The sequence below is a fragment of the Cotesia glomerata genome, linkage group LG5 (assembly GCF_020080835.1).
Source record: "Cotesia glomerata isolate CgM1 linkage group LG5, MPM_Cglom_v2.3, whole genome shotgun sequence".
NCBI lineage: Eukaryota > Metazoa > Arthropoda > Insecta > Hymenoptera > Braconidae > Cotesia > Cotesia glomerata.
This window is the reverse complement of record NC_058162.1, coordinates 1,725,215-1,739,746: the sequence shown is the minus strand read 5'-3', so window position 1 is coordinate 1,739,746 and position 14,532 is coordinate 1,725,215. Positions and strand designations below refer to the sequence as shown.

The 14,532-nt window shown below is 25.0% G+C and overlaps 1 protein-coding gene across 1 annotated transcript in view; it reads left to right on the top strand.

The window, feature by feature from the left end:
- LOC123265439 (broad-complex core protein isoforms 1/2/3/4/5-like) overlaps nucleotides 1-14,532 on the top strand; it is a 37,986-nt gene that overhangs the window by 12,941 nt on the left and 10,513 nt on the right. The window contains exons 7-8 of the mRNA XM_044729214.1: nucleotides 7,249-7,427; nucleotides 9,867-10,086. Of these exons, the coding sequence (XP_044585149.1) occupies nucleotides 7,249-7,427; nucleotides 9,867-10,086 (399 nt within the window). The remainder of the gene's footprint in view (nucleotides 1-7,248; nucleotides 7,428-9,866; nucleotides 10,087-14,532) is intronic.

The window sequence follows — 14,532 nt, the reverse complement described above, 5'->3', positions numbered from 1 at the left end:
ATAATAAAAAAAAACTTTACGTTGACGCGTAAAAGTTTTACCATTCGATCCATCACTCGAGATCCACTTACATACAATTAACTTACATCAAGAAATGATACGTTAGATAATCTGTCGCCTAGAATAAATAATAAAACTATCATTTCATTGAGACAGGTTTAACTTCGCTGGGCATTAAACGCAAACCGGTTACCTAGTTATATCATTAATTCACAGTCCATTTTTATGATGTTCAATTGATTATTTTCATAACAATTCAATTGAGAACAACTTTTTAAAACAACAAAAGCTAAAACATTTTAATAAGATAGATATCAAAGCACAAGCTAATATTTTAAAAAATAAAAAAAGGCTTTAATAATCCAGCCAATTAAGTGCAGTAATAATTTTTTAATTCAGCTTTTAATTATACAAATTATTTATTTAAAACAAATTACGGATTTTTTTTTAATTAGGGTACTTAAGAATTTATTTTTTTTTATTTTTATATTGATTATTTAATCAAAATTGTTTATTTTTATTATTACAGTTTATAAGTTTTAATAATTTTATATTTATATTATTGAGTTTAAGACTTATTTTTATATTTTATTTTTAAAATAAAAAAATTTTTTTTTAACAAAAATTTTTTTTTTACTTTATAAAAGTAAAAATTATTAATATTAATTAAAAAAAAATAATTTTTGCTTCACAAGTAAAATAATTAAACGAAAAATATATACTAATATTTTTCAATTATGTGTTGTATATATGTAAATTATGCATTTGTATTGACGTTAGAAGTTATTCTTCTATTTATGCGCTGTTTTATAATTATTTATTAAGCGTAAAATAAAAAAAAACCATTTTTTTAAGTGCAATTTTTTTGTAAATTTATCCGGACACTTAAATATTTTGCAAATGGAAAAATATATATCATTTCCACTATATATATTTTTAAATTTAATTTCTAGTCATTCTAAGCTTATGCTTGTGTAAACAAAATCAGTATTTAATTGTATTTTCGCGATTTTTATGTAGTATTTATATTAATATATTAAGTTGTAAATTGTCCGGATAAAATTTTTATAGTATTAATTTTTTTTTATAATTTATAGAATAGTAAGATATTAAAGTACAATTTATGACTTGATTTATAATTTATAAAAATGTATTTTTTTTTTTTATTGCCATAAAATACATCTAATAACTTTAATATCAATTTTAGTACTCGATAATTGTAAAAGAAAAAAAAATGAAAAAAAAAGCAATTTAATTTTGACTTGTAAATAACATTTTGGATAAAAAATTCATAATAAATAACCTTAATAAATAACCAGAATAATAAAAATTGATAAAAAAAATTTTTAATAAGCAAAAAAAATTTTTTTTCAACTCTAAATAATAAACATAGAAATTTTGAAGAAGGTAGTGACGGAATATTTATTATTGATGAATTATCTAAGTGTAATTAATATTTAAGTGATGATGAAAAAAAAATTGTCAAATCAAGTATAGAATTTTCGATTAGAACTGTCAAACTATTTTAGAAATGTAAGTTTTAAATAATCTGAATGACTGAATTCTGTAAATGGACATTGAGATTCTTGTCACAAGACGTTTATAAAATTATGAAGTAATTTTAAATGAATTAATGGCGAAAAAGATCTTGGCATTATTTCTGACCAGATAATTGATAAGTTGAACCAGTCAATTCGGTCGACGGGAGAGAAAAAAAAAAGTACTTGATTTTCGGCAAGAATAAAAGACTGTAGATTTTAGAAATTTATATTTGGATTAAGATAAAAAAATTATCGTTCGGCATTTAGCGGTGCAAAAAGTTTATTCGTTTACTAATAGAACATAAAAAGAAAGTTCAAAATTAATATGTGATATTACTTGTGCCACGAATAAGCTTGGTTGAAATTATAAATAAAAATTTATTGACTTCTGATGATGAAAAAATTATTTAGCTAAATTTTTTTGGTTTAACGTCGAATTATCTGAACAGAATGAGCTTACATCAAAACATAAACCTATTAATTAAAAATAATAATAAAAATTCAAAAATAATAACATAATCTTCAAAAAACAGTGCAATAAATTTCGTTTCTAAGTACTTGATTGAGATCTTTCAAGATGTCCTAAATATTTAACTATTTCTCGCAAATAAAAAACAATTATTATGATTCTATACGTATTTTATACTTTTGAAAGTGATAATCTTATAAGTATATAGTGATTAGTAACATTTGTCTATATTAAGTACAATAATTGTATCGATTTGTATACTTATTCATGTCTATTTTTTCACTGTTATTTTATTATTATTTTTTTACATGCAATTGTGTTTTTTATCATAAATACATAAAAAGAACAAGATTATACTGGATATCATCTCAGATTATACTCAGTGATATCTGGATTATACTCATTATAATCTGGATTATACTCATTGTTATCTAGATTATACACAGAAAGAAAAATTTCTTGACTGGAGAACAAAATTCTTGGCTCAAGAAAATTTGTCGGGTGCCTGAAGGAAGATCGAAGTTTGTGTAGGTCGAAGTAAAAATTTTTCTTGAAATTTTATTCTTGATAGAAGTAATTTTTTCTTAATTTAAATTATCATAAATACTTGATACGATAAATTTTTATATTTGATCAAGATTTTTAGATACTTTAGGGAAGCAGCGCCACCTACTTCAGTTGAGAAAATTTTTCTCTTGAATATTTGATACCCATTTTATATTATTTTAGCGTGCAATTATACATATTGAATGAAAAAAAAATGATGAAATATTATTTGATCTTCCCATTTGTCATGTTAATCAATAAAAATACTAATGAAAATTTACTTCTATCTTTATATTTAATTTTTTGGAGCAAGAGAGAAATTTTCTCAAGACAAAAAAAATAACTTTTATAAAGAACTAAATTTTTTGGAGCAAGAAGCTGAATTTTCTTAAAACAACAAGATTTTTTTTGACTTAAATAAATTTTCTTGGATCAAGATACATATTTCTTAAAGCAAGAGAATTAATTTTGTTGGAATAAGTGAAATTTCTTGTGTCAAAAAAAATTTTTTTTTTCGCTCAAAAAAATAATTAGGAAGAAAAATATTTTCTTGGCTCAAGTGAACTTTTTTTTCTGTGTACTCAGTATAATCTGGGATGATGTCCAGTGTCATCTTATTTTTTCCGTACTACAGTAAATTTTTATTACTTTTTTCGAGATTTTATTTTATTAAATCGATTATATTTATATCGATTATTATAAGTATTTTATTTTACAATAATCGAGCATTTCAGATTACTGAAGAATATCTATAATTTTTGATTGATAACTTTACATTTATAATATTATCGGCGATATTGATATTATTGGTAATCATTTAACTCTTTAAAAAAAAATAAAAATGAAAAAAAAAAAAAATTAATAAATAAAAAAAAAAGAAAAAAAAATTAATAACCAACCAAAACATCGAGCGTACACCATATATTTGATTAAACCTATACAAATGTGTAATCGAATGTGTTTTATGGATGATTAATTGCCATATGAGTATTCTTTATAATTATAAGCGAACATCGTGAAATATTAAAATTAATAATCCCAAATATACTTTTATTTATATCAAAATACAAAATGAAACTTCAAAATTATGTAATTAATTTAAAATACAAGATAAATTTAGTAATTAATTAATTGTAATTTCAGCAAAATTCATGACATGTGGTATAAACTGATTATAATGACAGTAAATTTTAAAAAATTTTGTTTTATACAGCTAATGTTTCCAATAATAAATAAATATCTTTTTGTCCGCTATTTTTTTATCGATCAATATTTATTATCTCAATATCTCTCTTTCTCTCTCATTTTATTTTCTTAATAAATTTTTTCCAGGCATACAAAAATTACTCATGAAGTCGCACTACTCACTCACATACATGCTTTCTTTTGCTACTGTAAAATTAAGTATTAAAAATCCTAAATAAATACACTTATTTTTTTTTTTAATACTCTAATTAGTTAAATGTTAGTTTGTAGTAGTATTTTTAATTATTTAGCAAAAAGTTCACGTTCTAATTATTTTCATCTTAAATTAAGATTAAAAAATTTTTTTTTAGAATATAAAGTTTTTTTTTACCTACTTAATTTTTAAGTTTTTTATTTTAATGAAATATTTTAGTTAGAATATAATTTAGTTCATTCAAAGCAATTGAATGTTATTTAATAGTTATTAAGTGATATTTTACTGAAGCGTAAGTAAAAGTAAATCTTTATACTTATTGTCGAAATTTCAACAATATTTTTAATAAATTCTTTAGAGTGATACAATCTTTAAAAAATAAAAATAATAATCTTTATTTATTAGCAATTTGCTATTAGATTTTTATATTTAAAAGAAAGTTTTTAAAATCAAGTAAATGTTTCTTTGTCAAATGATAAAGTAGGAAGAAATTATTAAATGAAAAAGAAGAAATAAAATTAAATTAAAACATACATGGCTTTTAAATTCTATTTACGCGTAAAGCATACTCAGTACATTTGTACTATTGTTAATTAAAAGTTTATTCAACACTTTTTGAGTAGGTTGAGTGTTTTACCGTGTTTTGTAAATGTTTGTAATTAAATTACTTGACGCGCTTAAAAAAAATTGACAATTACTAACTTTTGGTACAATTTCAACGTTCTGTACATCATTAATTTTTGTTATTTTTTATTTATCACTTTCTTATGATGTTTTTAATCAATAATTTTTATTTTATTTTATTTAACGCCAAGCGGCAATAAAAAATATAGAATATTAAATTTATCAAATAAATTTAATCAAGTGATTTTACATTACATGATGGTAAAGGGAACAGATAAAAATGAAAAATTCTAAAATTCTAAGATATAATTGCAAGTACTAGAAGTTCCATGATTCTTGATTCTCCGACAAAAATTCCCAAAATAAATATCCCCGGTGCTTTATCTTTCTATTATCAAGATTGCATAAATCTCTATAATGATAAAATAACTTGTACAAGACATAAACAACTGTCTCTCCCAAAAATAACTAAAACAATTTACACACAATGTGCTTATTATGTAGCTTTAAAATATTACAATAAATTACTATCAGAGATGAAAACTTTGAATGATAAGAAGAAACTAATAAATAAAAAACTGAGAGAATGGATAAAAATAGATAATTAGTTAAAAATTATGATATTAATATAATTTCTGCAACAATATTACTTATAAAATTTATATAAACTACAAACTTGTTAGGCTGATATTCTTTTAGCTTGCACTGGATTAAGTATTACTATGTTACTATTTCTATATTAAGTGATTGTTGATAATAAAATATATAATTTAATATGTACTCGTTCTATGCACAGGTGCATCCGCACCTCTATAGAATTTTTTTTTGTACCGAGAATAATAAATAAATAAAATATCTTAAATATTTAAATTTTTTAATAAAACAATAAATTAAAAAAAAATTATCTATTTTATTTTAACACTTATTAATGGCATTTCTACAAATGTTTTTATCATGGATTTTGTGTGATATTTAGTCTCGGGGATATTTTGTCCGGAGATAGGGCACAAGTACCATTTGTGATCACTGTACCGTTTATGGCCATTTATTGTTCAAATGAACGATAGAAATGAATTTATATTAATAAACCATTAGAAACTCAATTTATTTTAATATAAATTTTTTTAAACTCGACAAAAATATGGTTATAATATTACAATTTTTTATAAATTAATTTAAATGTTAACTGGCCAAAAACGGTGCTAAGTCGGCCAAAAACAGTACTTCTACCCTATTTCTCTTTTTGGGATATTTTGTCGGAGAATCAAGACGCCTGATACCATACTAGGTGGAGAAATAGCAGAATTAAAAAAAAAAAAAGATTATTATATATTTATTTGTCTTCTGATTCTCTACTGAAATAATTTTTCTTACACTTATGTTATGATCTACTTAAATATAAGCTGTTTTGTCAACATGATGTATCAGAATAGATATTATTGTCTCTGCAAAAACACCTCAGTTGGATTCCAGGATCAATTTCGGCGTTTTTTTATTATATTGTGTTATAATTTATTTTTTTGATAAAAGGTAGGCGATATATTTTACGCTAAAGTACCAAAAAATTAAGGAAAAAAATTTTCACTTGCAAAAATTTCTTTAAAAAAATAAAATGAAATAAAAATAAGATAAATAATAAATTACACTGATCAAAATAGAGTAAACTTGCCAAAAGTTTTTTTTACCCACTGAAAGATAAACAAAAAAGTTCATCTTTTCAATATAATATAATATATAACTTTTCTCATTATTTCTATCAGTAGAGGAACTTGGAAATCTTATTTAATACGCTTCTGAATAAATTTTAGAATAATTATTTGTTGAAAAATAAAATTAATAAAGAAGAAATATATTTTTTTATTTATTTAATTATACTGATTAAATTGACGATAGTATTGATCGATTAGAATAATTTCGCACTGATAAAAGCAAATGTTAAATCGATTGAATATGCTCCGGCAATAAAAGCAGCCAAGCGTAATGTAACATTAATTTAAAAGCTATATTCATTTGAAGAGAATCGCTCGAGCTTTTACTATGCATTGAAATTAAATTGCTAAATAGCTTCTCGAATTTTAGAATAAATAAAAATATTTTCATTAATTTTAAGTTTAATTAATTCATACGAATTTGTAAATATAAAGTAACATTTTGAAAGCGAAAATAGTTTTAGTTTACATTGCTTGCAAGTAAAATTGCAATTTTAAATTAAAAAGAAGAAAAAGAACAAACAAGGGTTGGAATATCTTTCCTTTAATGTCACTCATATTAACTTTAGCAAGTTTAAACTAAACAACTTTAAACCAGTGCGAATGTTGACAGGTAGGAACTGATCAGTGTAATCCTAAGGGAAGAAACTAGCTGGTTTCTGTCAGGTGTTCTAGTTTCTGACTTAATTTCAATTTCTCAGAATTGCAGTTGTTTATTATAAACCTAAGTATCATATTGGATAATTATGCTAAGAAGGTTCTGGTGCGCATAGTTTTTTTTTTACAAAATTGTTTGTAACCAAAAGTTTAAATTTTTTAATCACTTGTGAGACAATGGTAAGGATCAAAAATTTGGGAAGAAATAAATTTTTTCAAACATTTTTACATCATTTTTTTTTTTCCTGAATAATAAATGGAGAACGAAAAAGATAAATTGTATTTTTGGTTTACTTTATTCAGGAAGAAGAGCACGTCGTGGCCGGCCACGGCTTGGTACAAAAAGTGGAAGACACTTAGCATCAACTCATGGAGGTTCGCCATCAAGAAATGATTGGTTACCTGGTCCATTGGACATGAGCACAACGCCACCAACAATGCCAGCATTTCGGGGATTTGAAGACTCATCACCTGACGGCGTGGTGAGTTATTCCTGGGGGTTTTATTGAAAGAGTTACTTAAATTTTCATACTTGTAATAGTTGTTCTAAATGAGGAATTGAGTTTCGAAGGGTATCTTTTCATTTTTGATTAATCGAGACAAAAAACTGGACAGAAACATAAAATTAACTTGAATATAAATAAATAAAATTTTGCTATATTAAATAATGATTTTTGTTAAATTGCACTGTACTATCTTAACTATTGAAATTTCTAAAGATATAAACTCATCCTGACATTACACTCATCAAGAGCTTTCATTTGAGTACCCACATGCATTTTTGATATATTTCTCATACATACATATATATAATATATATAAATATATGAAAAAATTGATGTGGGTACTCAAATGAAAGCTCTTGATGAGTGTAACATCAGGATGAGCTTATATTTTCAAAAATATCGATAGTTCACAAAATACAGGGTCATTTCTTAATTATGTTAAATTGCACTATATTTTCTTAACCATTGACATTTTTAAAGATATAAGCTCATCCCAATGTTACACTCTTCAAGAGCTTTCATTTGAGTACCCACATGAATTTTTGATATATTTTTCATATATACATATATATAAATATATAAAATATATGAAAAATTGATGTGGGTACTCATATGAAAGGTCTTGATGAGTGTAACATCAGGATGAGCTTATATTTTTAAAAATATCAATAGTTCACAAGATACAAGGTCGTTTCTTAATTATGTTAAATTGCACTGTACTTTCTTAACCATTGACATTTTTAAAGATATAACTCATCCCCTAAAGATAAGCTCATCCCGATGTTACACTCATCAAGAGCTTTCATTTGAGTACCCACATGCATTTTGATATATTTTTCATATATACATATATATAATATACATAAATATATGGAAAATTGATGTGGGTACTCAAATGAAAGGTCTTGATGAGTGTAATAACAAAATGAGCTTATATCTTTAAAAATGTCAATAGTTCACGAGATACAAGGTCATTTCTTAATTATCTGTTTAAATAAATAAAGATATCCTTTTGAAAAACAGCTCCTCAAATATTAATCCTAATCTATTTCCAATTTTTGGCTTTTGTTTAAATTAAATATAATTTTGATCCGTCTAAAAATTGTTTTAAATATATAATATTAATGCGAAAAAATTCTTCATTTTTATGAAGATATATTTGAGAAGCAGAGACCTGCAACTGAAAGCTATTAAACATTTGCTAAAAATTATTTTCCTACCTCAATTTTTACTTACTCAAGTAAACTTAAAAAATATTATAATGAACTGATTTAATTTTTGGAAGCCATAAAAATTTTTTTTTGTAATTTTAATGAATTTATTGAAATTAAATTTTTTTTTTGAAGAATAAATCAAACAAGTATAATATAAATTATATTTAAAGAAATGTTTTACTTTAATAAATCTCTAATAAAAGTAGGTCAAGTGGGGTAGAAATAAAGAGTGCCTACTTTTGCCTTTAAATAAATCAATTAAGAGTTAAATTTACTCTAATAAATATTTCAAGCTACGCAAAACAAATTTCAGAACTTGACGTTGTAATTTTTTGTGCTTGACAGCTATTATTTCATTTAAATTTACTTAATTTATTTTTTTGTAAACAAAATTCTTGATACCTTGCATCCAAATAATTATTCTGGAGCTCACATCAACCTTGATTGTACCAGACCAGCATTTTGTAATTTGAGTTGCTTGAAACAGTGACGAGCTGGATAAAATAGAATAAAAACAAATTGAATTAACTTAAAACTTTTGCGCTAGCAAAGTAAAGTATAATTGCAATTATAAATAATAATAATATTTATTGTTTGTTAGCTTTGCTATTTACAATTTTACAATATATATATATATATATAAACATAAATAATTTCTTCAAAATAAATAAATACAATAAATATATATATACATTCTTAATAACTATTTATATTTTGAAAACCATCAACATTATTTATAATATAATTTTTGAGCTCTATTTTAAATATATTTAATTGCTCTTCGTTTATTATATCACATGGTAATTTGTTATACCAATGTAGACCTCTATATACAATTGTTTTTTCCGCAATAATTGTTTTTGTTTTTCTTATTTTAAATTTGGATTTATTTCTAGTTTCATAATACTTCTCATTCAGTTCAATACAATAAATAGAATTACTACATACAAAAGTAACTTCCAAAGCTCTATTATTTTAGTAGGATTTTAAAAATGCAAATAAATACGATAAATTAAATAGTTATGACCAGAGGCTATTTATCTTGGAAAAATGTCTGGCTTACAATTTGGACATGAAAAATGATCTGATTGTCAAGTGTATATTTTTGAGCGAACTGGCACTGTAAGCTAGTCATATAATATCTATGAAAAGAGGATTTTAACATATGTAACAGACGGGATATTTCTGCTATCTGTTACAGGTGCACTTGGGCGAAGGGATTGCAGTTTGTGAAGAGCAGCTAAAGGCAGTCAAGTGGAGCGACTATAGAAAGCTAACCCGAGGACTCGCAGCAATACTTTTTAGTCCTACTGAACTTGCTACGTGTTCTGTTACTGGACAAAGATGGAGTCGAGCTGGAACAGCTACTGAACGACCAGTTAAACCTGCGCTTGATCGAGCAAAAGTTCAGGCTATTATATGTAAGTATATTATTTTAATTTAATCTTATAAAAATATTTTATTTTTTTTTTAAATATTTAAGAAAGTACAGTGCAATTTAACATAATTAAGAAATTACCCAGTATTTTGTGAACTATTTATATTTTTGAAGATATAAGCTCATCTTGATGTTACACTCATTAAGACCTTTCATTTGAGTACCCACATCAATTTTTCCTATATTTATATATTTTATATATATGTATATATGAAAAATATATCAAAATGCATGTGGGTACTCAAATGAAAGCTCTTGATGGTTGCAACATCAGGATGAGCTTATATCATTAAAAATGTCAATAGTTAAGAAAGTAAAGTGCAATTTAACAAATATCTTGTGAACTATTGACATTTTTAAAGATATAAACTCACCTCGAGATTACACTCATTGAGATCTTTCATTTGAGTACCCACATCTATTTTTCATATATTTCATATATTTATATATATTATATATATGAAAAATATATCAAAAATGCATGTGGGTACTCAAATGAAAGCTCTTGATGAGTGTAACATCGGGATGAGCTTATATCTTTAAAAATGTCAATAGTTCATGAGATACAAGGTCGTTTCTTAATTAAGTTAAATTGCACTCTACTTTCTTAAATATTGATGTTTTTAAAGATATAAGCTCATCCCGATGTTACACTCATCAAGAGCTTTCATTTGAGTACCCACATGCATTTTTGATATATTTTTCATATATACAAATATATAAAATATATAAATATAGGAAAAATTGATGTGGGTACTCAAATGAAAGCTCTTGATGAGTGTAACATCAGGATGAGCTTATATTTTTAAAAACATCAATATTTAAGAAAGTAGAGTGCAATTTAACGTAATTAAGAAACGACCTTGTATCTCATGAACTATTGACATTTTTAAAGATATAAGCTCATCCCGATGTTACACTCATCAAGACCTTTCATTAGAGTACCCACATCAATTTTTCCTATATTTATATATTTTATATATTTGTATATATGAAAAATATATCAAAAATGCATGTGGGTACTCAAATGAAAGCTCTTGATGAGTGTAACATCAGAATGAGCTTATATCTTTAAAAACATCAATATTTAAGAAAGTACACTGCAATTTAACATAATTAAGAAACTATCTTGTATCGTGTGAACTAATGACATTTTTAAAGATATAAACTTATCCCGTTGTTACACTCATGAAGACCTTTCATTTGAGTACCCACATCAATTTTTCATATATTTATATATATTATTTATATGTATACAGGGTGTCCCAGAAGTAACGGACGCCATTGTAGCATCTGATAAACCAAATCATTCTGAGACGAAACGTCCTTAGCCTTTTTTTAATAAGACGAATAGATAATTAATTATAAATTACAATAAAGTCCTTTTATGCGTTAGAGAGAGCGCTAGTGTCAAGTCAAGTGCGTTTCAACGAAGACGCTTGCACGTGTGAATGTGTAAGTAAATATGTGTGACTACGTTAGCTATATGAAGCTATAGAAGCTAGTTAGTCATACAGTTAGTTGTGTCTTTGTTTGGCACATACTTTACTGGACACTGGCGCTCTCTCTCTAACAAATAAAGAGACGTTATTTTTAATTAATAATTAATTATCTATGCGGTTAATTGAAAATGGCTAAGGACTTTCGTCTTAGAATTATTTTTTCATCAGATGCTACAATGGCGTCCGTGACTTTTGGGACACCCTGTATATGAAAAATATATAAAAATGCATGTGGGTACTCAAATGAAAGCTCTTAATAAGTGTACCATCGGAATGGGCTTATATCTTTAAAAACGTCAATAGTTAAGAAAGTTCACTGGTCACGACAGTCATTTAGTAAGGTTGCTAGTTGATTAATTCATTTTTATACGGGAAATTATTACGTTTAAATTTTAATAAGATTCTTTATTTTTTAACTTTTCCTTAAATTAATTATTCTTTAAAATTTTTTTTTAATTTTTGCTTAAATTATTTTCCAAGTTAATAATTGATTAAACATAAAATTTAAAAAAAAAAAAAAAAAACAAATAAAATTTGTGTAATAGATTTTTTTCTAAATAAAAAAATAGACGACAGATTACAAAAATAAAATTAATTGGAAAATGGGGTTGTAAGATAAGACGTATGGTTAGATTTATATACCCGTGTCCAGGAAAACGGGAAATAAAAAATTCAGTAGTGCAGGAAAAGGACATGGTGTGAGGATCGGCGAAAAGGAGCATTGTCAGCTCACGGCCTTAGAAAATAAAGAAAAAGGGAAAACGCATCAACCGACAAGGTAGAAAATAAGATTAATTCAAAAGAGTAAGATATAGGTGGTGGCCGATATCAGGACTAGAATCCGAGAACGAACGCAATAATAAACGGAGAGCAAGAATAGATAAGTATTAAGAGAAAGTGGATACTGGGAAAATGAAGAAAAAAGTGCGAAATCGTGATTCGGTTTAGAAGTAAATAAAGTAGAAATAATGAATACCATCGAGAAAATTTGGAGCGATTGAGGGTGGGAAAATTCAGAGGGCGGAAAATACGCTGCAATAGACTCATCTCACGTCAACGCGCTTACGTATTTATTTACATATGTATGAACGTGTACTTGGTGCGAGATACTACCTATCTGGATATTTACATCGATTGTGATTTTACGAAAATAGAGCGAATGACTCAATGAATAAAAGAGAAAAAAATCAGTATAAAAAAAAATTTTATAATAATTAGATTTTATTTTTATCGTTTTTTATATTTAGTCTTTTATAAAGTAGATTTACTTATTTTTATCTAATAAAAATAAAAAATGCCATTCAGTAGCTGAAATAGAAGTAGATTTTATTTAATTACTTATTAATAAAAATTACAATTAGATTTTAACGCATGATTATAAGAATGACTTATTAATATTATGATTATTGAATAAAAATTATGATGAAGCTGTTATACAGCTAAAAAAATATAGGAAATATTTATCAATGCCGTGATAATTATATTGACACCATAATTATGCTGTAATTTAGCAAGAAAACGGCTGCAATAGTAAAATTTCATCAAATATCTTCAGAAGAATAGGTTATTTTTAGTCTAGGAAAATAAAATGACATGAAAATTAAAGCTTGTTTAATGGGCTTTAAAATACAATTTACAAAAATTCGATAAATTATTTTATTAAAAATTTATCCACGAAAGAAATTTCCAAAATATTAATTTCTACGATTTTTAAAATTTTGAAACTCTTTAAGGCCATTTAAAATTTAAAATTTGCGTTCTAAATTACTAAATTATGATGACATGTTTCCATTGAAACATTTAAGCTTTTAAATATTCCTCTTTGATCCTATTATTGTTCTCATTCTCATCAATAGTACATATCTATTGAGTTTTATAACTATATTATCTAATCATTCTAAATTATAAAGTTCCTTAAAATTGAATGATGTCAGTCTTTTATATTTAATATTGTTACACGTGCACTTTATTATAAAATTATGGCTAAATTTTTTAAAAGTTGCGCCATAAAGACGGCTGCAATAGTTAGATTTTTATGAAATCTACTAAAAATGGATTAGATAAAAAAAATTAATTTTTGATAAAAAGTAAAGTATGCGCTTCCAGATTTTTGGCTTATATTATTGAATAATAGTTGAAAATAAATTTATTGATTTAACAGTGAATAAAGTATCGAAATTTAATTGGATATATGATATATTTCTCATCTTTCTCTACACTGTCTTTTATTACTTGTTCAAAGTCATATTAATATTATTTTCAATTATTTTTTTTATATTTTCTCAAGTTTCTTGAATTATATGCTATTAAATATTTTTCTGTTTCTGTCAAAAGATAAACAAAATAGTATTTAGTTATATCACATCCTATTTTCTTGGATTAAAATTAAAATTTATCCTACTTAGTTGATTTACATTATTTTTAATGAATTGAAGCTTATTATATCAAATAAAATGAATTTAAAAATAACTTATGATAATAATTAATAGAAAATAAGGATAAAATTAATTACTACACTTGTTTTTCCGATATTTGATTATTGTGCTCTAATTTACACGAATATCACTCAAAAGCAGCAGTGTAAATTACAACGCAAGTTAAATGCTTGTGTACGTTTTATTTTTAAAATCAGTAGATTTGAGCACATAACACCTTACTATAATAAACTCGGGTGGCTCACGTTGAAAATGCGAAGAAACTACTTTCTCTCATGCATACTGTACAAAGCTATTAATTTCGATCAATGTCAATTATTCCGTAATGAATTAATTTTTCTGCAACCGATGTGGTGCAGAGGAGATGTACGACAAGATTATTTAAGGCTTCCAGCTAGCCATCTTGCTTTTTATGATAAGTCATTTATAGTATCAGCAATACGCGTTTGGAACACATTACCAGCAAATCTTACAAATCTTGATACTTTTAAT